Raw genomic sequence first — 24,934 nt, forward strand, 5'->3', positions numbered from 1 at the left:
TACCACTCCCATTTAGCTGATTCAGTGTGACTCATTTCAAAGATAATGTAAACAAAGTAGCTTGATTCTCTCCAAAGGTGAGTAGAAAGAAAAGATTATAGCCCTTCCTGCAGCTGAGTACACAACTTCCACATCTTTTGTACCACATCCAACTGCTGGAGATATTAAGTCTGTGAACCTGAGCGAACAGAGGTATAAGTTCTGCCCGCAGAAGTCCAGTATGGGAAAGGGAGCAATAAAAATTCTTATGGAGTGAGTAGTGACAGTCCATTTCCTTACACAATTTCACTCAAGGCTCAAAATTTAAATAATACACTGCAAGGAGATCCAACCAGTCCATTCTGAAGGAGATCAGCCCTGGTATTTCTTTGGAGGGAATGATGCTGAAGCTGAAACTCCAGTACTTTGACCACCTCATGCGAAGAGTTGACTCATTGGAAAAGACTCTGATGCTGGGAGGGACTGGGGGCCGGAGGAGAAGGGGATGACAGAGGATGAAATGGCTTGATGGCATCACTGACTTGATGGATGTGAGTCTGAGTGGACTCCAGGAGTTGGCGATGGACAGGGGGGCCTGGTGTGCTGTGATTCATGGGGTGGCAAAGAGTCAGATATGACTGAGCAACTGAACTGAACTGAACTGAAAGAAGGCTTCAGCAATACATGAGCCGTGAACTTCCAGATGTTCAAGCTGGTTTTAGAAAAGCCAGAGGAACCAGAGATCAAATTGCCAACATCTGCTGGATCATCGAAAAAGCAAGAGAATTCCAGAAAAACATCTATTTCTGCTTTCTTGACTATGCTAAAGCCTTTGGCTCTGTGAATCACAATAAACTGTGGAAAATTCTAAAAAAGATGGGAATACCAGACCACCTGACCTGACTCTTGAGAAACTTATATGCAGGTCAGGAAGCAACAGTTAAAACTGGACATGGAACAACAGACTGATCCAAATAGGAAAAGGAGTACGTCGAGGCTGTATATTATCACCCTGTTTATTTAACTTACATGCAGAGTACATCATGAGAAACGCTGGGCTGGAAGAAGCACAAGCTGGAATCAAGATTGCCGGGAGAAATATCAATAACCTCAGATATGCAGATGACACCACCCTTATGACAGAAAGTGAAGAGGAACTAAAAAACTTCTTGATGAAAGTGAAAGAGGAGAGTGAAAAAGCTGGCTTAAAGCTCAACATTCAGAAAACGAAGATCATGGCATCTGGTCCCATCACTTCATGGCAAATAGATGCGGAAAAGTGGAAACAATGTCAGACTTTATTTTGGGGGGCTCCAAAATCACTGCAGATGGTGACTGCAGCCATGAAATTAAAAGATGCTTACTCTTTGGAAGGAAAGTTATGACCAACCTAGATAGCATATTCAAAAGCAGAGACATTACTTTGCCAGCAAAGGTCTGTCTAGTCAAGGCTGTGGTTTTTCCAGTAGTCATGTATGGATGTGAGAGTTGGACTGTGAAGAAAGCTGAGCACTGAAGAATTGATGCTTTTGAACTGGTGTTGGAGAAGACTCTTGAGGGTCCCTTGGACTGCAAGGAGATCCAACCAGTCCATTCTAAAGGAGATCAGTCCTGGGTGTTCTTTGGAAGGAATGATGCTAAAGCTGAAACTCCAGTACTTTGGCCACCTCATGGGAAGAGTTGACTCACTGGAAAAGACTCTGATGCTGGGAGGGGTTGGGGGCAGGAGGAGAAGGGGACGACAGAGGATGAGATGGCTGGATGGCATCACCAACTCGATGGACGTGAGTTTGAGTGAACTCCGGGAGTTGGTGATGGACAGGGAGGCCTGGCGTGCTGTGATTCATGGGGTTGCAAATAGTTGGACACAACTGAGTGACTGTACTGAACTGAACTGAACTGAAAGGATGGATGGCAATCAGAGTGAGGATGTCTGGAACTGAATTGAAACAAAGTACAATACTTTAGGGACTTCCCAGGTGGCGCTAATGGTAAAGAAAGTGAAAGTAAAGTTGCTCAGTCATGTCTGACTCTTTTTGACCCCATGGACTGTAGCCTACCAGGCTCCTCTGTCCATGGGATTTTCCAGGCAAGAGTACTAGAGTGGATTGCCATTCCTGCCTGCAAATGGAAGAGACTTAAGAGACACAGGTTCGATCCCTGGGTCAGGAGGATCCCCTGGAGGAGGGCATGGCAACCCACTGTAGTATTCTTGCCTGGAGAATTCCATGGACAGAGGAGCCTGGTGGGCTATGGCCCATAGGGTCACAAAGAGTTGGACACAACTGAGTGACTTAGCACTCATGCACACATAATACTTTAGGTGGGACTGCATCCCACTAGGGAACAAGAGGTCAAGGAACAGTAGTTATTCCAAATTGTGCTGCACATTCCGGCTAACTGTTCAGCTTGTTCCCACAAAAGCTTCTTGGATAATTAATCACAATTGAATCAATTGAATCTAATCTTGCTCTTTTGTGGGACAGGAGTGGGGTCATTTTCTGACAATTTTTACCCACTGTAAAAATCTGATATCCTGCAAATATGCACTTCAAATATTCTCCCAGTAGGTCTCATTACTGTGGTAAAGAGCAAGCAAAGTTTTCACGGGTAGTCTTCCTCAACTTGAAACAAAAAGAGATAGATTTTTTTTTTCTGGTCACGCCACACAGCATATGGGATCTTAATTCCCCGGCCAGGGATAGAATCCATGCCCCCTGTGTCAGAAGTGCAGCCTTAACCACCAGACTGCCAGGGAAGTCCCTACAGGAGATAATTTATCTTTGGTTCACAGCATTATTCTGATAAATAATGGAAAAGGCAAATGGATCCTATGGAAGGCAACTCATGAGAATATTAATTTATAATCTTCTATAGAATATGGAAAGGCATTAATATACCTTGTCTACTTGGGCTCTTGAAACTTATCCTCAAGTTCAGGGATTCTAGGAATAAGTGTTTTGAATTTTAATTTGGAAAATAAAAAAAATATATATTGGGATACATATTCAAGATCATGAGAGCTTAATGTGATAATTTAGGTAGCTTACTGCATTTCCTTGACATCTCCCCATAATGTCTCATACTAATTAAGTTTTCATGATTCAGCTAATTAAAATGCATCGAAAGGAGCTGACTGCTCAGAGAACTTTGCAATGAGTTCTTAGGCAATATGAAGAATGATAGCTAATTTTGCCAAATTCATATCTTGTATAGTTTCCTAAAAGTAGGACCCAGGGTAATTTCTACTTTTACTTGAGGTTCCTAGTCATTTAGAACCACCAGCCCATCAATCACTTAGTACCTGAAGGTGAAGGATACAGGATTTCATCAGGTTGCCTAAGTCTGTGGTTTCCCTTCTGCTGTTTCATAAGTGCTGGACTCTTTGTCCTTTGATAGCTTGGATGGGATACTAATCAGAAGTGGTAGATGGAGAGAAAGTTCACACAGCAGAGCAGAAGTATTTCACCACCAGGATTCTGAGGGTTTCATTCAATACTATATTTTGAGTCCCGTCTTTGTGCTGGCTCACTGCTGAGCATGGGGATAAAGATGAGTAAGGCATGCTCCTTACCCATTAGAGCTCATAGACTAGAGGGGGAGGCAGGTATATGAAAATTCAATTAACAGCGTGCTCTGAAAGTGACATAGAAAAGTTGTCAGTGCACCTCCTACAGACCTAAGGGTCAGAAAAGGCTTTCTGGAGAAAATGTTACTGACCTGAATCTTAAAAGAGTGGTGGAAGAGTCTAGCAAGTGGATATCGAGAAGCAAGTAGGCTTCTAAGCAGAGGTAGGAAGTAAGACTATATGACATGTGTAGGCAATTACCAAATGTTCAGAATTATTATGGGAGCATAGCACTTGAGAAAGGCTGGCAAGGTGCAACTTGTGGAACCTCTGTGTTTCTCCAGGGGAAAAGTAGGGCTTCCCTGAAGGTGATATGGTATCATCTTGGTTATGGCCAAAGGTCACATTGAGGAAAATGTCCTGGCTGCTCTCTCTCCATCCTCTGTCCTGCTGGAACTCCAGCTCATCTAGTTATGTATGGAAGGGTGGATGAAGAGAAGGACTGATAGCTCCATGAATATATAAAAGAAAGAAGCATTAGAAGCCAACGATTGAAAATGAAGGTAAAAAGGGAGGGAGGGAAGAAGAAAACAAGATTTATATGTGTGTTAGATGGTCAGTCGTATCCAACTCTTTGCTACCCCAAAGACTGTAGCCCACCAGGCTCGTCTGACATGATATTCTCCAGGCAAGAATACTGGAGTGGGTTGCCATTCCCTTCTCCAGGAGATCTTCCCAACACAGAGATAGAACTTGGGTTCCCTGTATTGCAGGCAAGTTCTTTACTGTCTCAGCTACCAGGGAAGCCTAAACATTGTAAAGGATAATGAAAGTATCTATCAACTCTACTTATGTCTTCAAGGTACAGTTGAGAGAGTCATTTCCTAGGCAGGTTGATAAGAAGTCTAGGGGTCCCCAAGGAGAGAGGGGTCTGGAATTCTCAAGGAGGGAAAAAGGACAAACATTTTTATCCCTCTACATTCCTTAGGATTATGTATCCTGCCAGAGGACAGTCTCTGGATTAAACCTTCTGGCTAATCCTGTTGTCTTAAAATGTAAATTATGGGAGTAGGTCTGGTGAGGTCTTTAAAACCACCAGACACTCTTTTGATTCCTTCAGTTCAGTCACTCAGTTCTGTCTGACTCTTTGCAACCCCATGAATCACAGCACGCCAAGCCTCCCTGTCCATCACCAACTCCCAGAGTTCACTCAGACTCATGTCCATCAGTCAGTGATTCCATCCAGCCATCTTATCCTCTGTCGTCCCCTTCTCCTCCTGCCCCCAACCCCTCCCAGCATCAGAGTCTCTTCCAGTGAGTCAACTCTTCCCATGAGGTGGCCAAAGTACTGGAGTTTCAGCTTTAGCATCATTCCTTCCAAAGAACACCCAGGGCTGATCTCCTTCAGAATGGACTGTTTGAATCTTATTGCAGTCCAAGGGACTCTAAAGAGTCTTCTCCAACACCACACTTCAAAAGCATCAATTCTTCAGTTCTCAGCTTTCTTCACAGTCCAACTCTCACATCCATACATGACCACTGGAAAAACCATAGCCTTGATTAGATGGACCTTTGTTGGCAAAGTAATGTCTCTGCTTTTGAATATGCTATCTAGGTTGGTCATAACTTTCCTTCCAAAGAGTAAGCATCTTTTAATTTCATGGCTGCAGTCACCATCTGCAGTGATTTTGGAGCCCCCCAAAATAAAGTCTGACACCGTTTCCACTGTTTCCCCATCTATTTGCCATGAAGTGATGGGACCAGATGCCATGATCTTCATTTTCTGAATGTTGAGCTTTAAGCCAACTTTTTCACCCTCCTCTTTCACTTTCACCAAGAGGCTTTTTAGTTCCTCTTTACTTTCTGCCATAAGGGTGGTGTCATCTGCATATCTGAGGTGATTGATATTTCTCCTGGCAAGCTTGATTCCATCTTGTGCTTCTCCCAGCCCAGCGTTTCTCATGATGTACTCTGCATAGAAATTAAATAAGCAGGGTGATAATATACAGCCTTGACATCCTCCTTTTCCTATTTGGATCCAGTCTGTTGTTCCATGTCCAGTTTTAACTGTTGCTTCCTGACTTGCATACAGATTTCTCAAGAGGCAGGTTAGGTGGTCTGGTATTCCCATCACTTGAAGAATTTTCCACAGTTTATTGTGATCCACACAGCCAAAGGCTTTAGCATAGTCAATAAAGCAGAAATAGATGTTTTTCTGGAACTCTTGCTTTTCCCATGATCCAGCAGATGTTGACAATTTGATCTCTGGTTCCTCTGCCTTTTCTAAAACCAGCTTTAACATCTGGAAGTTCATGGTTCACATATTGCTGAAGCCTGGCTTGGAGAATTTTGAGCATTACTTTACCAGCATGTTAGATGAGTGCAATTGTGTGGTAGTTTGAGCATTCTTTGGCATTGCCTTTCTCTGGAAATGGAATGAAAACTTTTCCAGTCCTGTGGCCACTGCTGAGTTTTCCAAATTTGTTGGCATATTGAGTGCAGCACTTTCACAGCATTATCTTCCAGGATTTGAAATAGCTCTACTGGAATTCCATTACTTTCACTAGCTTTGTTCGTAGTGATGCTTTCTAAGGCCCACTTGACTTCACATTCCAGGATGTCTGGCTCTAGATGAGTGAGCACACCATCATGATTATCTGGATCATGAAGATCTTTTTTGTACAGTTCTTCTATGTATTCTTGCCACCTCTTCTTAATATCTTCTGCTTCCGTTATGTCTATACCATTTCTGTCCTTTATTGAGCCTATCTTTGCATCAAATGTTCCCTTGATATTTCTAATTTTCTTGAAGAGATCTCTAGTTTTACCCATTCTGTTCTTTTCCTCTATTTCTTTGCATTGATTGCTGAAGAAGGCTTTCTTATCTCTTCTTGCTATTCTTTGGAACTTTGCATTAAGATGCTTATATCTTTCCTTTTCTCCTTTGCTTTTCACTTCTCTTCTTTTCACAGCTATTTGTAAGGCCTCCACAGACAGCCATTTTGCTTTTTTGCATTTCTTTTCCATGGGGATGGTCTTGATCCCTGTCTCCTGTACAATGTCACGAACCTCAGTCCATAGTTCATCAGTCACTCTATCTATCAGATCTAGGCTCTTAAATCTATTTCTCACTTCCACTATATAATCATAAGGGATTTGATTTAGGTCATACCTGAATGGTCTAGTGGTTTTCCCTACTTTCTTCAATTTAAGTCTGAATTTGGTAATAAGGAGTTCATGATCTGAGCCACAGTCAGCTCCTGGTCTTGTTTTTGTTGACTATATAGAGCTTCTCCATCTTTGGCTGCAAAGAATATAATCAATCTGATTTCGGTGTTGACCATCTGGTGATGTCCATGTGTAGAGTCTTCTCTTGTGTTGTTGGAAGAGGGTGTTTGCTATGACCAGTGCATTTTCTTGGCAAAACTCTATTAGTCTTTGCCCTGCTTCATTCCGCAGTCCAAGGCCAAATTTGCCTGTTACTCCAGGTGTTTCTTGACTTCCTACTTTTGCATTCCAGTCCCCTATAATGTAAAGGACATCTTTTTTGGGTGTTAGTTCTAAAAGGTCTTGTAGGTCTTCATAGAACCGTTCAACTTCAGCTTCTTCAGAGTCACTAGTTGGGGCATAGACTTGGATTACTGTGATATTGAATGGTTTGCCTTGGAAATGAACAGAGATCATTCTGTCAGTTTTGAGACTGCATCCACGTACTGCATTTCGGACTCTTTTGTTGACCATGATGGCTACTCCATTTCTTCTAAGGAATTCCTGCCCAGAGTAGTAGATATAATGGTCATCTGAGTTAAATTCACCATTCCAGGCTATTTTAGTTCACTGATTCCTAGAATGGCAACGTTCACTCTTGCCCTCTCTTGTTTTACTGCTTCCAATTTGCCTTGATTCATGGACCTGATATACCAGGTTCCTATGCAATATTGCTCTTTACAGCATTGGATCTTGCTTCTATCACCAGTCACATCCACAACTGGGTATTGTTTTTGCTTTGGCTCCATCCCTTTATTCTTTGTGGAGTTATTTCTCCACTGATCTCCGGTAGCATATTGAAGGGTATATAACTCCATTGCTAACACTAGCAAGCGGGTACTCTTTCTACCCCCATCTGATGTCTATGTCAGAAGCTTTCTCTATCTCCTTTATATTTTAATAAAACTTTATTACACAAAAGCTCTGAGCGATCAAGCCTCGTCTCTGGCCCCAGATTGAATTCTTCTCCTCTGGAGGCCAAGGGTCCCGGTGTCTTTGCATCATTCAGCAACAACTTTTCACAGTCACATAAACCTGCACAGGGAACTGTTTCGTGCATGTATTGTACTTCACCTGTACTTTGTCCTAATCCTGTTTAACAGGACACAGCGATCAGATGGAACATAAGTCTCCTTTCCAGAAAGCAGGAAAAGCCCTTTGTTCCATGAAAAGGGGAAATTTAAATTTCATCCTCCTTTTTGCTGATAAGCACAGGGCTAATGAATTACTTTGCCAACAAAGGTCCTTCTAGTCAAGGCTATGGTTTTTCCAGTGGTCATTTATGGATGTGAGAGTTGGACTGTGAAGAAAGCTGAGCACCGAAGAATTGAAGCTTTTGAAGTGTGGTGTTGGAGAAGACTCTTGAGAGTCCCTTGGACTGCAAGGAGATCCAACCAGTCCATCCTAAAGGAAATCAGTCCTGGGTGTTCATTGGAAGGACTGATGCTAAAGCTGAAACTCCAATATTTTGGCCACCTCATGCAAAGAGTTGATTCATTGGAAAAGACTCTGATGCTGGGAGGGATTGGGAGCAGAAGGAGAAGAGGTAGACAGAGGATGAGATGGCTGGATGGCATCACTGACTTGATGGACATGAGTTTGGGTGAACTCCAGGAGTTGGTGATGAACTGAATGAAATCTTGCCTGTATCTCTTATCTATTCTAGTGAAAGAATGAAGGCTCCTAGAAGAGAAGGACTACAGCAGAAAGGTCAAGGGCACAGACTCTGGTGCCCACAGACCTGAGGTCCAGTCCAGCTCTGCTGGATGGTAACTGGGTATCTTGCACAAACTACCTAACCTCTCAGAGCCCTGGTTTCTGAACACCCACTTTCTAGAGTTGCTGGGGGATTAAATGAGATTGGATATAAGCTTTAGAGCTTTCATCTTCAAGAGTGTGCACAAGAAAGATAATTATGAAGATCATTTTCTAAGGAAGTAAAACCATAAAAGCTAGCTCACCTTTTGGAAAAGTCTTCTGGTGACTCCAGCACACTGAAAGAAGGGATTTGTTTCTCATCTTGTATTTTCAGTTGGATAGGCCGTTTTACTCCCCAGAAAATGTCCAACGTTCCTTCAACAATTAGCTTACCATCTTCAGTCTAGGGAAGAAGCCAACCATCTCAAACACTGCTTTTTTATTATCTATAGAAGGTAAATGTTTTAACTGAAGGTATAGAAATTAAGTCTGTAAGACATCCTGACAGCTAAAAAAAAAAAAAAAATTCCCAGGTGGGATTATTTGGCTTTTAAATTTATCTACAGAACAATCCTATTTCTTAAACATTCTTTTATTTTTAAAAACAGTGACAACCAGCAATGTAAGTCATAATGGTGATGACATGCCCACCAGAGGGCACAGTATGCTAAAATGTTTTCTGAAGTCTTGATTCTACAATTAAGTGGAAGTTTAATTCTCTAATTCTATTTAGCTTAAAATTAAAGCAAAATTAAAAGCTGTACTAGGGTATAAATCTGAATAGCATTGATCAGTTTAGCAGTTGTTTTCTAATTTCTGAAAAGGAAAAATTTGGCTCACACACTTATTATGCAGAAAAAGTGAAATAATGTATGTAAAAAGGTGTAAAGTGCTTGACATGATATTTTTGAAAAAATCAATAGCACTTAATCTCTTTTAAGTTGGAAATATAATAAAAGAAAGAAATTCCATGCAAACAACGAAAAACTAGTAAACAGGATTGAACACTTACTCATTCTCTGAATGTAAATATTAATATCTAAGCACATTCATATAGAATGTATTTTCTAATCCATTTTTCTCTTATATATGCAAAAGTTTCTTATTAGAGATATATTATTATAATAAATTTTAAAAATAGAAAGATATTTCATCTATTCAGTAACTACTATAATATCCAATAGCTACTTGTTATTATGAAAAATCAATTATTAGAAAACATAAATGACTCAATTCTTATTTGAATGTGTAATGAAGACTCCAGACTGTGGAATCAGATAGCCCTGTGCTTGAACTGTGGTTCAGCTACTTCCTAGCTGTATGATTTTGGACAAAATGTCAAACACCTTTAAACCTGAGCTGTTTCTTCTGAAGAATTAAATCATAACAGTCCCTGAATCATAGGAACTGATATTTAAAGTGCTCAGCAAATGTTGTTGCTTATTATTTCTTTGGCTGATAAACCTACTTTGGAGTCACTCCTGAAACAAAGTTTTGCTCTTTTCCCCACTTTTGAGTCCACATTTCAGATTATTGTGAGGTCAGGCACTTTTCAGTTCTTAATATGTTATGTGCTGTGCTTAGTTGCTCAGTTCTGTCCGACTCCTTGTGACTCCACAGACTGCAGCCCACCAGGCTTCTCTGTCCATGGGGATTCTCCAGGCAAGAAGACTGGAGTTGGTTGTAATGCCCTCCTCCAAGGGAATGAACCAGGGATCAAACTCAGGTCTTCCCGCACTGCAGGCAGATTCTTTACCTCTGAGCCACCAGGGAAGCCCCATTTCTTAATAACCAAACACAATTTGCTCTCTGAAATGGCAGTACATGATGCAGGGCCTACATGTTAGTTATTGATGTACGATATCTTTCCTTGGCCTAATTATACTTCCATGAATCCTTTATATCAAAAACTCATAGAATAACTGATCTTCTCAGGTTATCTAATTTTTGCTTTCAAGAAGAAATACTCCAACTATAATCAGACAATGAGGTTTTCTCATATAAGGAATATGAGAATATTTTTTAATTTCAGAAAACATCTCTTTTGAAATTAACTACATAAATTACCCCTGAAGGTTTGGTTGCACTTCTGTAGTCTCATTGCCTCAATTGTTAGGCCTTTTCTCATGTAGGTCTACACCGATATCCTTGGTGACCTCAGTGATCTTTACATGCTATCTCTAAACTGGTAGCTCCCAATTTTAGATCTCCAGCCCAAACCTTAACCTTTCCCCTAAACTTGAGCTTTCAAACTTGATGTCAAATTTAATACGATCCTAGTTAACTCTTGAAATTTCTCTCCTAAACATTTTCCTTTCCCAGCCTTCCCCATCTTGTTAAATATCACTCCTATTCTTCAAGTTGCTCACATTAACATTGTTACAGTCACCAGTAATCTTTCTTTCATTCTGAACATCTCCAAATCCAATACATTAGCCAATCTGATTAGCTTGACCTTAAAAATATATACCCGATATGGCTATTCTCACCATGTGCATTACCACAAATCTGGTCTATGCCATTGTCATTATTTGCCAGATTATTGCAGTAGTGTCTCTGTGGTCTACTTCATTCTTCTCTTGTCCCTCTATGTATTCCTACTAGCTAGAGAGACCCTTTTAAAATGAATCTTTAGATTATATCTCAACACCTAAGGGGCTTCTCCTCTCTCTTCAAGAGCAAGCTGAAGTCTTTGCAGTGATCTACAAGACCCCACATGCTCTAGCACCTTCTCCTTCTCAGTTCTTCTCTAGCTTCCTTATTCTCTACCAGTCCATTCTCACGAGGTTCCTGGCACACTGGCTTCCCCGCTGTTCCTCAGTTACACCAGCCAGGCTCAGGACCTTGATTCAGACTGCTGTCTGTACCCAGAATGCATGTCCCACAGACTCCTGCAAGGTTAGCACCCTGATACCTTTCAGCTTTTGGTGAAACGATCTTCTTTACCCATCCACTTAGATTCCTGAGCCCTCTTCCCTGATTTGCTCTCCTCCACAGACTGTTCACCTTCTAATACACAATTTACTTTTTTGGTTTTTTTCTATCTACTAAAATGTAACGAGCATGAATGCAGGACATTCTCTCATTTATTCATTGTTGTCTCTAGCTTTTAGAACAGTGTCTGCTGTGTTGTAAACAATAAATAGTCATTTCATTAATTAATCAGAGATTAAGAAAGCTTAAGTCATTCCACACACTGACCCTTTGAACTGTATCCATCACTACAACTAAGTCAGAGACTTGGAAAATTCTGGATTCTAATTTTATTGTCAGCAAGTAAAGATGAAAGATTAAGCAGTCTGATATTCTCACTATATACTTTAATTCATGCAGTTTAAAAAATTATGTAAGACACAGACTTTATTTTAAAAAATCAAATGACTTTTGTAAATTGAGCACCAGTTCACAGAATAGAAAAGACATGCCTCAATTCATATGCTTGTCACATCAAAATGCAAAATTTTCCTAAAGGAAACATGGAAACTATTGAATTACAATCTAAAATAATTTCCTTAAAGTTTTGATCTTTTCCTAAAGTTTATATTTTTACAATTATGCATTTTACTGATCTAAGATATAGGACAATATTGAAATAATTTTAAATTAGGCCATTTGGAAAACTTAGGCCCATTTCTTTATAAAAGGATTAGCTACTTCCTGCTTCTGTAGAAAATTACATTTGGGAGGAGAATTGAAATGTCTGATCAAACTAAATCATTTAGGCTCACTAGTAAAGGCCAAAGAGGCTTATAAATTTCCTTCTGTCCCAAATGCCAAGGGTGGCATAAAGTCAATGCTGTACCACCACATCTGAAGATCTAAACATAGGTAGACAATTCTAATGTCCCCTAAGACCAGGAAGATATTGTAAAGATGTGAAGTGAGTCCCATTAGGATACAAGACTGAGTGGGGAGACCTGTAGAGAATAACATATTAAAGAAAATCTAAGGTCACTTGATACAGTAGCCTAACAGTTGCACCCTTAAAAATGCTTGCTAGATTCAGGACTTTGCTGAATTATTTGTAAGGTAGAGTTCTAGTGGAATTGCTGTTCAAAAGATATTCATACTCTGTTTTTAACATAGAAAGCAAATATGTCATTAAAGTTACTTTAAATGTTTGCCCATTCCAAAAAATACTTAGAAATTTACAGATGTTTCAGGACTAGGATTTTCAGTATAGTCTAAAACTAAAATTATCCACCTGTTTTTCCCAGACCGTTTGTATTATGGAGTCCAACTTATCCTGACTTCTCTGTACTTTTACGGAATTTTTTTTTTCCAATAAATCAATCTTCTTTGGTGGCTCAGCTGGTAAAGAATCTGCCTGCAATGCACGAGACCCAGGTTCGATCCTTGGGTCAGGAATATCCTCTGGAGAAGAAAATGGCTTACCCACTCCAGTATTCCTGCCTGGAGAATTCCATGGACAGGGGAGCCTGGCGGGCTACAGTCCATGGGGGTCACAAAATAGCATGACTGAATGACTAACACACACATACATGCGCCAGAAACCTCCCTGGGTGCTGGCTGGCAGTACAGCGGATGCGGCCTACCCTTTGTGGTTTCACTGGTAGCTCAGCTGGTAAAGAATCCGCCTGCAGTGCAGGAGACCCCAGTTTGATTCCTGGGTCAGGAAGATGCGCTGGAGAAGGATAGGTTCCCCACTCCAGTATCCTGGCCTGGAGAATTCCATGGACTATAGTCACAAAGGGTCGGATTGAGCGACTTTCACTTTCAAACTGTATTGCATTTCTTTGACGAGCTTACCTGTCCATATAAAATATGCAGATTTTTCTGGTTCCTATAAAAGATGTTATAGGTCTTCAGTAAAGAATCAAGTTGTTCCCTGAAAAATAAATTACATTCACTTACACTTGGTCTTAGACTCTTTAATGGTAAAAGGCAATAATGATGCTTTCAACTCATAAAGGTATGAGATAGAATGAAATGCTTCAATGAAATCTTTTCTATTCTGTCATTTTAATGAATGTCATTGAAAGCTGAAAACTTCTTAGGACACCACCAAATGTTGAAGGTGTTAATTCATAAATGAATAACCAAAGTAAAACAAACAAAATCTGACCTTTAGATGGTTATTTTCCCTTGGTGAAGATATGTATGAATAATTTCCAAGTTGAATTTGATTTTTTAAAAGTTCTTCAAAATTTTCTGTAATGAAGAAATGACTGGCTGCAAAAGTTTGACTTGAATATAAAATCTAAAGCAGTGGATCTCAACCTATTTAAGTCACAGTATCCTTTGAAACCCTGATGAAAGCTTTGGCTTCCCTATGTGGGGGAAGAAACCTATATATAGACACATAGTTTTGCATATACAATGTGTGCTAATTTATGTGATGTTTTGAAAGATTTTCTTGATAAACAAGGAAGGAGTCATTTTCCACATGGTTTAAGTATAGATTCTTTTTATCTGACAGTAACAAACTGACATTTTAAAATATTCTTTGTCTAAAATTCTAGAGTAAAAGAGAATTCCCTGGCAATCCAGTAGTTGGGACTCCAGGCTTTCACTGCTGAGGGCCCAGGTTAAGATACCTGGTTGGGGAACTAAGATGCCACAAGCCATGTAACTCAGCCAAAAAAAAATTAATCTGGAGTATATACACCAATATATTTATAGTAGGTAGGTAGGATAGTATAGTAGGTAGGATTTGAGATGACTTTATTATTATTTTCTTTTTCTACTGTCATCTCTGTTGTCAAGGTCTTCCAGTTTCTTTTCTTTTTTTAAAATTTGATTAGTTTTATTTTGACAGCTAGCAGCTAAAATAAAAATATTTTCATAAGAGAAAAATAAATAAATAACCAAAGGATGGAAAATAACTCCAGACAAAGCAGTGAGGAGAGTATTCTGTAGCAGGAGGCAGCCATAAAGTAGATTTTGTTTCACATTTCCTTTTTCGTTTTACAACAATTTAATCAACTTAAGTTCATCAACTAGTATGTGCCTGACCTTGTGCTACCCCCTGGGGGGGTGGGGGGTCGGGTGGGCACAGCACTGGTTCAGGAGCCATCGTTGCTCCCAAGCATCTCACCTTTGTGGCAGGTAGGCTCTGGCAGTGGGAACACTGGTTCCTGCCACACCTCCATCCTTCTCTTTGGGCCACTATGGCTCAAGATGCTTGTCTCATTCACCTCCCCCTCTGGCCTCTATCAACCTGTTGGTTTAAGCTACCTTCTCTCACCTGGATTATGGCAGCAATCTCTTAAAAGCCTCCCTGTATTTGTTGTCTATTCTCAACAGCAGGAGTAATTTTAATGTAAAGCCAATAGCCTCTCTCCTTTGTGCAGAACTCTTTAATATTTCTCATTATTACAATAAAAGTCAATATCCTTCCAACAACTTCAAAGGCCAGCTTTGATCTGGTTCTTGTTACACCTTCCACCTCATTTCTGCTTCTCCCTCCTTCACTTACTGCACTCTAGCTGCTGGTCTCCTTGATGTTCCTTGAGTACTCCAGGCACATTCTCACCCCAGAGCCTTTGTACCTGTTGAACTTTTATCCAGAATGACCTCCAGCCTGCTATCACACTGTCCTGCATTCATTTTCTTTAACTATTTCCTCCAAAGTCACCTTCTCAAAGAGTCCTTCCTTATAACTAAATCTGAAAATTTGCCTTCTCCCCACATTCATATCTTGCTTTCCTCCTTACTTCTGCCCCCTGGTCACCATCTAACCTTGTATAAGCTAAGCTAAGCTAAGCCACTTCAGTCGTGTCCGACTCTGTGCGACCCCATAGACGGCACCCACCAGGCTCCCCCGTCCCTGGGATTCTCCAGGCAAAAACACTAGAGTGGGTTGCCATTTCCCTCTCCAATGCATGGAAGTGAAAAGTGAAAGTGAAGTTGCTCAGTCATGTCCGACCCTCAGCGACCCCATGGACTGCAGCCCAGTAGGCTCCTTCGTCCATGGGATTTTCCAGGCAAGAGTACTGGAGTGGGTTGCCATTGCCTTCTCTGCTAACCTTGTATATATTCTACTTATTTATCTAACATTCTATCTCCTCCACTAGACTACAGCTCCAAGAGAATAAGCATGTTTTCATATTTTGTTCATGCTATATTTCATGTGCCTGGAAGAGAGCATGGCAAATAGTAAGAACTCAACACATACTGGTTGAATGAAATGATCAGAAAAAAATATTATTCAGAAAATAAAACTAAACATATCAAAGTGTGAAAAGTTCTTTTATATCATCAGTTTTAGGGGGGAGATAGCTCATGATATTAAATTCTCAGGTATAGTAATTGCTAAAATCCCTTTGATCTTTAACATCTGTCTCCCTCTCATAAGAATCCTGGCTCCATGAGGGCAGGGATTTTGGTCTGTTTTATTCATTGCTGTCTTCCCAGTGATTAGAGCATAGCCTTGCTCATGGTAGGCTCTTATGAATACCGATTGACAGAATTCATGTATATTGATTTTTATGTTTGAGATCATATAAGCATACTTTACTTTGCCAGCAAAGGTCCATCTAGTCAAGGCTATGGTTTTTCCAGCAGTCATGTATGGATGTGAGAGTTGGAATGTGAAGAAGGCTGAGTGCCGAAGAATTGATGCTTTTGAAGTGTGGTGTTGGAGAAGACTCTTGAGAGTCCCTTGGACTGCAAGGAGATCCAACCAGTCCATTCTGAAGGAGATCAGCCCTGGGTGTTCTTTGGAAGGAATGATGCTAAAGCTGAAACTCCAGTACTTTGGCCACCTCATGCGAAGAGTTGATTCATTGGAAAAGACTCTGATGCTGGGAGGGACTGGGGGCAGGAGGAGAAGGGGACGACAGAGGATGAGATGGCTGGATGGCATCACCAACTCGATGGACGTGAGTTTGAGTGAACTCCGGGAGTTGGTGATGGACAAGGAGGCCTGGCGTGCTGCGATTCATGGGGTCGCAAAGAGTCGGACACAACTGAGTGACTGAACTGAACTGAACTGAACTGAACTGAAACATACTTTCCGTTTGACTTTTCTCACTTGTAATTTTAATGTACCTATTTCCAAGGATCAATATACTCCACACAAACACCACAAAAAATTTTCTGCAGAATTACTTTATGCTACTATACCATTTTCCTACTGGCTTACTTTAGAATTCTAGTGTTGATGAATATTTCTGTTTTAAATATCACTGAGCACACAAGGGATTTTATTTCATTGAAGTCATTGCTGTGGGATAGTTCCTAAAAACTAACATACTGGTAAAGAGCCTGAACACTTTATAGCTTTCGTTATGGTGCCAGGGTGGCATATGGAAATTTCCAGTTCACTTGGGATGCAAATCCTGATATGCTAAGCTGTGAGAATTGTAATATAAGCAAATGAATTTTTACATAATCTTGTTCCCTCAGCTTCTGTTTCTGATAAAACTGCATGATAAGGAATGGTACACGTATCCTTCAAAGTATTTACCTCAGGACCATGTTTAATTAGAAAGATTATTCTCTGGGAGCAAGCTCTTTGGAAAATATTTCTACATCTGAAAAGAACCAGGCTAAATCTTTCTCCACAGAAATAAGTCTCCATATGACCCAAGGAGTCAGCAAACTGGTTCCCAGGACACCCAGTTTTTATAAATAAATTTTATTGGAATACAGCCACACTAATTTTTTTGCTAATTGTCTGAAGCTGCTCTCCTTCTATAATTTGATTGACACAAACCATATGGTCCACGAAGCCTAAAATACATATTATCTGACCCTTTACTGAGGTATCTGGTCAACCTATAAACTGTGTGTAACACAAGGTAACTGAAGACCACAGATACCTTACATATTTTCCTCACCACAGGCAGGATCTTTCTGACGCCACAATGGCAAGCACTTTGAAGGATTTTGGCATGCAGAATAAGGGAAGAGTTTGGGAGAATAGTGTTGGGATAAAATTGGGTAAGTTAATGGTGCAATAAAGTGAGGGATTAGAAAATTCAGAAGTTAGGTGAACAGCTATAGTAACGGTGAACGCATTCCAAATATTAAAACCTCATCACGTTTTTATCCTGTGGACCTTACCTGAGGAACTTTTTAAAGATCATTAGCTTATGCACCTGATGAAACAATGGACCTAATACAATACTGGGAATACAATATAGCCTACAACATTCTAATTCAACTTTTTTGGGCAACCAGGCCACAAGGAACTGAAGAAATTATTGTCAAATGAATCATTTTTTATTTGATGAATTGTTCAAATTTTGTTCTCTAAGAGAAGACTCGTCCTAGTGGCCATTCATTCATACACTTGCTGTGTGAACACAATAAAGAGGTTTCAGTCATACTCTGAGGACGAGTGAGAGCTTCAAGCAATTGGTGCTGCCTGTTTTGCACTTTCGGGGCAAAGGAATAAGCGAGAGTGTGAGGAGCTCACCAGGCAAAGAAAGTGTTAACAGGGACCTTCTAGATATTTTCATAGCTTTTGTGGAGAAAGCTCAGAAAGTTGATTCTGAGAACAGGACATTTAGGATGGGGTATGGTAAGTGATGAAGAAGCAGGCAAGAAGCTTGCGAACTTCTAAAAGAAGTTTAGCATTCACTCTGCAGGGAATGGGCAGTTACTGGAGCTTTCATGTAGAGAAAGATATGCTGCTCCTAAGGGCCACTAGGGAACCTATGGTAGACGGGGTAGATTAACTAGACTTTCGCTCGGTCATGTCCAGCTTTTTTGCAGTCCCATGGATTTTTGCCTTCCAGGCTCCTCTGTGCATGGGATTTCCCAGGCAAGAATACTGGAGTGGGTTGCCATATCCTTCTTCAAGGGATCTGTCTGACCCAGGAATGGAACCCACATCTCCTGTGTCTTCTGCATTATAAGCAGATTCTTTACCCACTGAGCCATCCAGATTTCAGGGTAAAAAACATGACGGCAGCAAGATGAGTAGAACCACTGCAATGGCATTGGGGTGAAGTGTCAAGGCTAATTTCTATAGCTGCTAAGTTGCTTCAGACGTATCTGACTCTGTGCTACCCCATAGACGGCAGCCCACCAGGCTCCCCCGTCCCTGGGATTCTCCAGGCAAGAACACTAGAGTGGCTTGCCATTTCCTTCTCCAATGCATGAAAGTGAAAAGGGAAGGGGAAGTCGCTCAGTTGTGCCCAACTTCGCAACCCCATGGACTGCAGCCTCCCAGGCTCCTCCATCCATGGGATTTTCCAGGCAAGAGTACTGGAGTGGGGTGCCATCGCCTCCTCCGCTCCTCCAGGCAAATCTTCCCAAACCAGAGATCGAACACATGCCTCCTGCATTGGCAGGTGGATTCTTTACCGCTGAGTCACCAGGGAAGCCCGTTACTTTATGTGTGATATATGAATTGATTTTCTAAGAAAAGCTTGGTTTTTCAAACATGGAATACTGTATCATAATGTATCACAAGGATTAAAAAAAAACACTACTACACAGTATATAACATGAACAGTGTTTTTACAAAACTAAGGAATAACAAGCCTCCGTATAAACTTGACTTCTAACTAAATGAACACATAGAATCATAAGCTTCCCCAGCACAGAAGCTGGTACTGTGGATGACAGTGCAGAGAGAGGACCCTGTTAGATGCAGATGGACACCCAGAGTTAGTCATTAAAGCTCCCAGATAAGCGCTCACCAGGGAAAGACTTAACACGGGGGTGACAGGTATAGGGGAGATGATGCCAGGGCTCCTGTCCCTTTAAAGGTCCCTGTTCCTTTAAGCCTCCTTGCTCAGTTTTAATGAGTAATAGTGGATCCAAAGCTGACTGTAAAATGCTTAGGTGTACTTTGCACTTTGTGGTCTGAATGGCATCTGCTCAGCAGATGGGAATTACCCACATTCTGACGTTTGTCATGAATAATGGAGTGAGCAAGAAAGGAGTTCCTCAATCTTATCACGCTATTTGCTTGGCCAGAAGAAACACTTTGTATTTTATTTTATAAATCGTAATAAATATTGACACTGGACAGCATGATGGGTGGAAGTGAGTTGTGCCCTCCATCCATAGATAGAGTCATATTTTAGTTGTGAGTTCTCTCTCCTTTAAGTAATGATTTGCAGCATAATTAAATGGATCTCCAACTCTCTTCCTGGAAATCAAAAAACCCCATCTCACTATTTACTAATGATTCCTATACTTTGGACAAAGGAAAACCAGAAATACTCTTGTATGTGGTAGTCCAACACAAATTTCAGAGCGTGCCACATGACACAAAATAAACTTCAGTGGAAAATACAATCCCATGTAGTCACCAAAGACATATTGGGTCATGGCGGTGCTTCCTTAGTTTGTGTCATTTTTGCCTTTTGGGGACTTGCTGAAAAATATTTAGGATCCTGGCCAGGCAGCCACTGAACATCACAGTGACAGCAGCAGTAGAGATAGCATCCTGCCTTGTGTGTTGCCATGTTTAAGAGCAGGAACCTAGAACATTCGAAACAGTGTCTTCAAAGAGGTGAAAAATTAAAGCAGAATAAAAATGCTAGCTTGCTCTCTTACAGATTTAGTCATCCCCCTCCACCAAATTTTGTTCATAATGTTACATTTCAGCAACGAGGTTAACAATTTAATGTCAGTTTCAAAAAACTGAATTAAAAACTTAATTCATAGTGATTTTTATAAACAACTTAATAGACGTGTAAAATAGCAAATTGATCATATTCTGGGAATTAAGGTTGGGATTTTTTTTTATTTTATGTGTTGTAGTTCTATATGCTTTCAAACTCCATATAGTAAGTGCATAATACAGTCGATGTTTTCATAATTTCACTACCGTAAAAATGTATGTAGAGTCCTGTATGTTTTTGGAAAGGTGAACCAGGAAATACAAGGACAAAAGAACAAGTAAAGCCTTATCATTAAGCTTTTTGCCAAGACAAACAAACCATCATTCCATAGTCCTGACATCTGCAAGAAGTAGCAAGATTCTCTTAACTTCCTTTACCCTTCATTACCGTCAGCTCGAATCCCGGAATTAAAATTGCAAACTCCTTCAGTCCTTTCTCAATAAGCAGCCTGGCTCCAGTTCTTTTTGCCTTGGGCCTCATCTCCTGGCTCAGAAGATGAGGAAAAAAGGCTGCTTTTCAACCTTTGCTTAGAGACTTTCCTCAGTTCTCAAAGTAGGCTATTCATTTCCATTGCAAATGAAAGGATTGGGTTCCATCATTTGAATACTGAGAGGCTGGGGAGAGGAACGCTATCTCCTCGACTGAAGTAAAACTGCAAAACCAAAATGATCAGGAAGCCCCGAATTGAACTCTCCTGACTTCCTTTGAAGTGCTGCCCTTTCTGACATCCCTCACAACGCTGCTCAAGTATTATTAATTACTGCCGGTGGTTGGGAGAATGGTGACTGTGGCTTGTCTTGTTCTTCCTGGCAGTTCTGTCTTAAGACTCTGATTTACTCTGTCAGTGCTGACGACTGATAATAAAAAGGACCTGGGAGCTTCCTGCAATCCATTAGTCACCTAATCAATAAGGTAATATAACCAGATGGATCTTACCTCTGGGGCTTCCCTGGTGGCTCAGCTGCCTGCAGTGCAGGAGCAGCAGGAGATTCAGGTTTGATCCCTGGGTTGGGAAGATCCCCCTGGAGGAGGGCACGGCAACCCACTCCAGTATTCTTGCCTGGAGAATCCCATGGACGGAGGAGCCTGGTGGGCTACAGTCTGTGGGGTCACAGAGAGTCAGGCAAGACTGAAGCGACTGAGCACTCACTCTGGTTGTTTTTTTAGCCATTTTGTGACTTTTGGGGGGTATTCATCATCTCAAAATTACCCTGTAAACAGTGGCCCTGGAGTCGGCTTCTCCCAGGTCCTTAACTCCTCCTAAAAATCAGTTGAGAACAGAAGGACTAAAGATTAAGGTATAATTTCACAATTTTAAAAAGAAATCTGACGTGACTGATGTCTAGTGAGTTGGCACAAAACAAAAACACCCCAAATATTTGAAAAGTCCACTGCTAAAGAGACGGGCTAGAACCACTGGGAACAATGTCACCAGATGCTGATGTGACATGGAAAAGGGATTAAAAGGGAGCGGCAAAGAAGGACAGTATCATTTATTAAAACACTTGTGCTTCTGAGGAAGACGGGGAAAGTGTTTTAGAGGTGACATCTGATTCTGAAGAGAATCCCTGTATAAGTTAGGCATCCCTGATGATTCAGGCAGTAAAGAATCTGTCTGTAATGCAGGAGACCTGGGTTCAATCCCTGGGTCAGGAAGATCCCCTGGAGAAGGGAATGGCTACCCACTCCAGTATTCTTGCCTGGAGAATCCCATGAAAAGAGCAACCTGGAGGGTTATGGTCCCTGGGGTAGCAAACAGTCAGACACGACTGAGTGAACTAACAAACACCTTTATAAGTATTTGATATTTTAACACATTAGCTTGTTTTCTAACAACCTCAGATAAAGGAAGACACATACCTGCTCCCTTTCCTTCTATGGTCTGGCTTCTGAAGAAGCTTCTGAAAAAATTTTTTTAAAAATTCGTTGTCTATTATTCCAGTTGGTGGCTGTAATGAACTGCTTCTGCGTCAGACCTCAGTTTCTGTTGTCACATGCAGCTGACTTCCTAGGGGCAGCCTGAGCTGTGTGTGGACAGGGAAGAAAGAGGGAAGTCTTTGCTCTATCATCTCCTTTTCTGGCTTGAAACACAGAGAAGTATGGTCTCTAATTCCTTGCCCTGCCACAATTCAGAAATCACTACTGATTTTTAGATTTCTATTCTAATCCAAAGTAGGGACTTGAAACGACCTCTCCTTTGATGAAATAGTCTGTTTCTTGTTGTAGCTGATCATTTAGGAGAGAACAAAGAAACATTTAGTGCCCAGGAAAATACGGTTTGAAAACTACAGAAAAACCATGTGCCCTCGAACGTGTGAATAACAGGAGAGGAAGTGATACTGTACTCTGTTAGAGAAATGGTTCTAAATCGAAGCGAGCATCAGAGTTGCCGGGAGTGCTTGTTGTGAGTGGCACCTCCAGAGTTTCTTATTGAGTTCGTCTGGTGGGTATCCTGAGAATTTGCACGTCTAACAAGCTCCCAGGTGATTCTGATGCTGCTAATCCAGAGACCATACTTTGAGATTCATTCTTTCAGAACTCAGGATGCTGAAGAAGGGGAAGGGAAGTTTATCTATTGGCAGATGGCAGGTTGAAATAGGTGGTCATTCAGACTGAAACTAAGATAGTTACATATAATCAGACCACTAACTTTTTTTGGCCACACCACACAGCAGGCTTCCTAGGTGGCTCGGTGGTAGAGAATCTACCTGAAAATGCAGGAGATGTGGTCTCAATCCCTGGGTTGGGAAGATCCCTGGAGAAGGAAATGGCAACCCACTCCAGTATTTTTGCCTGGAGAATTCCACAGATAGAGGAACCTGGTGGGCTACAGTCCATGGGGTCGCAGAAAAGTCAGAAACGACTTAGTGATTAAAAAACACTTAGTTCCCCAACCAGGGATTGAACGCATATTCCCTGCATTGAAGTGCAGTCTTAACCACTAGACCGCCCCGGAAATCCCACTACTAACACTTCTGCCCCTCCTCCTTTATTACTGAGCTGAGAGGATGGAGGACACCATCCCCACAGACATTCTCTGGGAGCAGGTTTGTTTTAGTTTCCTATGGCTGCTAAAACAAACTACAGCAAACTTAGTGGCTTTAAATAACACAGACATATTATCTCACAGCTCCACAGGTCAAAAGCTGGTCTCACTAGCTATAACAAAGGTGTCTGTAGGGCTATTGCTTCTGAAGGCCCTTGGGGTGGAGAATGCATTCCCTTGCTCTCTGCAGTTTCCACAGCCTGCCCACATTTGTTGTCTTATGGATCTCTTTCCATCCATCTTCAAAGCCAGCAATGCCACACAGTCTTACCTACTCCATCACTCTGACATGGAATCTTCTCATATAGCTCTTCTCCCCTCCCACATTTAAGGATTGAGGCTTTCTTGGTGATGCTAGTGGTTAAGAATCCACCTGCCAATGCAGGAGACGTGGGTTTGATCCCTGGGTTGGGAAGCTCCCCTGGAGGAGGGCATGGCAACCCACTTCAGTATTCTTGCCTGGAGAATACCCATGGACAGAAGAGCCTGGAAGGCTACAGTCTGTGGGGTCTCAAAGAGTGAGACAACTGAAGTGATTTAGCACACAGCATGTGATTACATTGAGCCCATCTGGATAATCCCCCAAACTTAAGGTCAATTGATTAGCTGCAGTTGACAGCTAAGGTTGCCATTCCATTGGCAACCTTAATTCCCTTTTGCAATGTAATGAAAAACATTAACGGGTTCAAGGGATTAAGGAGTAGACATCTTTGCTACTAAACCGCTTCAGTCATGTTCGACTCTGTGCGACCCCAGAGACGGCAGCCCACCAGGCTCCGCCGTCCCTGGGATTCTCCAGGCAAGAACACTGGAGTGGGTTGTCATTTCCTTCTCCATCTTTGGGAGGGCATTATTCTAGCTATCACAAGACTTAAGGGTAACTCTGTCTATCCAAATATTGTCTGAACATTTGAGAGGCATCTTGTTAGAAATCACAATCTGTATTTTAACTAAGATCCCCAGGAAAGTCTGCATGCACATTAAAATGGAAAGAAACCCTGATGTAGATAATCACCCTACCACTAGGTATGAAGCAGTGTTTGAGAGTAACACCCATCAAACCAAAGGGCATCCCTGGTGGCTCAAAAGGTAAAGAATCAGCCTGCAACTCAGGAGACCCGGATTTGATTCCTGGATTGGGAAGATCCCCTGGAGAAGGGAATGGCAACCCATCCCAGTATTCTTGCCTGGAGAATTCCACAGACAGAAGAGCCTGGCCAGCTACAGTCCATGGAGTTGCAAAGAGTCAGGCACAACTGAGTGACTAACACACACACACACACACACACACACACACGTCAAACCAAAATACTAAGGTCCTAATTTAGTTCCTTGAGACTGATACTCCCATACTCACTCATCATCAACACAAATTTATTGGAGGATTACTATGTAACAGACAAAACAACAGGTGCTAGGAAGACTGCAATATTTAAACCGATGGGGCCCCTGCAGTGATGGGAATTACTGTCTGGAGAAGGACGATTGAAAAAAGAACAAATAAAGAAATATGCTGATTTTACATATGGAAATATGCTGATTTTACATATGGGTAAGAGGTATAGGAGCAATAAAATGTCATCCTGTGATGTAGCACATGAAAGAGGGCATTTTAGAAAAGGTGATCTGAAGGCCTGAACTATTAAACTGACACCTGAATAGTGGGAAGAAGTCAGCCATGTGAAGAGTCAAAAAGAGGGTCCAAAACGAGAGATGCCAGTGCCATATCCTGTGTGCAGGACTAAACTTGGCATATTTCAAGGCGATAAAGAAAGGAAGAGTTGTAAAAGTTCTTCAGGCCAAACTGCATTGGGTCTTAGAGACTCC

General features: G+C 41.3%; 1 protein-coding gene across 1 annotated transcript in view; it reads right to left on the reverse strand.

Annotated features, from left to right (window-relative positions):
• The window catches only part of RASSF6 (Ras association domain family member 6), a 66,106-nt gene that overhangs the window by 15,940 nt on the left and 25,232 nt on the right, over positions 1-24,934 (reverse strand). Inside the window, exons 4-5 of the mRNA XM_068974968.1 lie at positions 13,283-13,361; positions 8,776-8,915 (exon numbers count right to left, since the gene is read on the reverse strand). Of these exons, the coding sequence (XP_068831069.1) occupies positions 8,776-8,915; positions 13,283-13,361 (219 nt within the window). The remainder of the gene's footprint in view (positions 1-8,775; positions 8,916-13,282; positions 13,362-24,934) is intronic.

This window comes from Capricornis sumatraensis, chromosome 7 (genome assembly GCF_032405125.1).
Source record: "Capricornis sumatraensis isolate serow.1 chromosome 7, serow.2, whole genome shotgun sequence".
Lineage (NCBI taxonomy): Eukaryota > Metazoa > Chordata > Mammalia > Artiodactyla > Bovidae > Capricornis > Capricornis sumatraensis.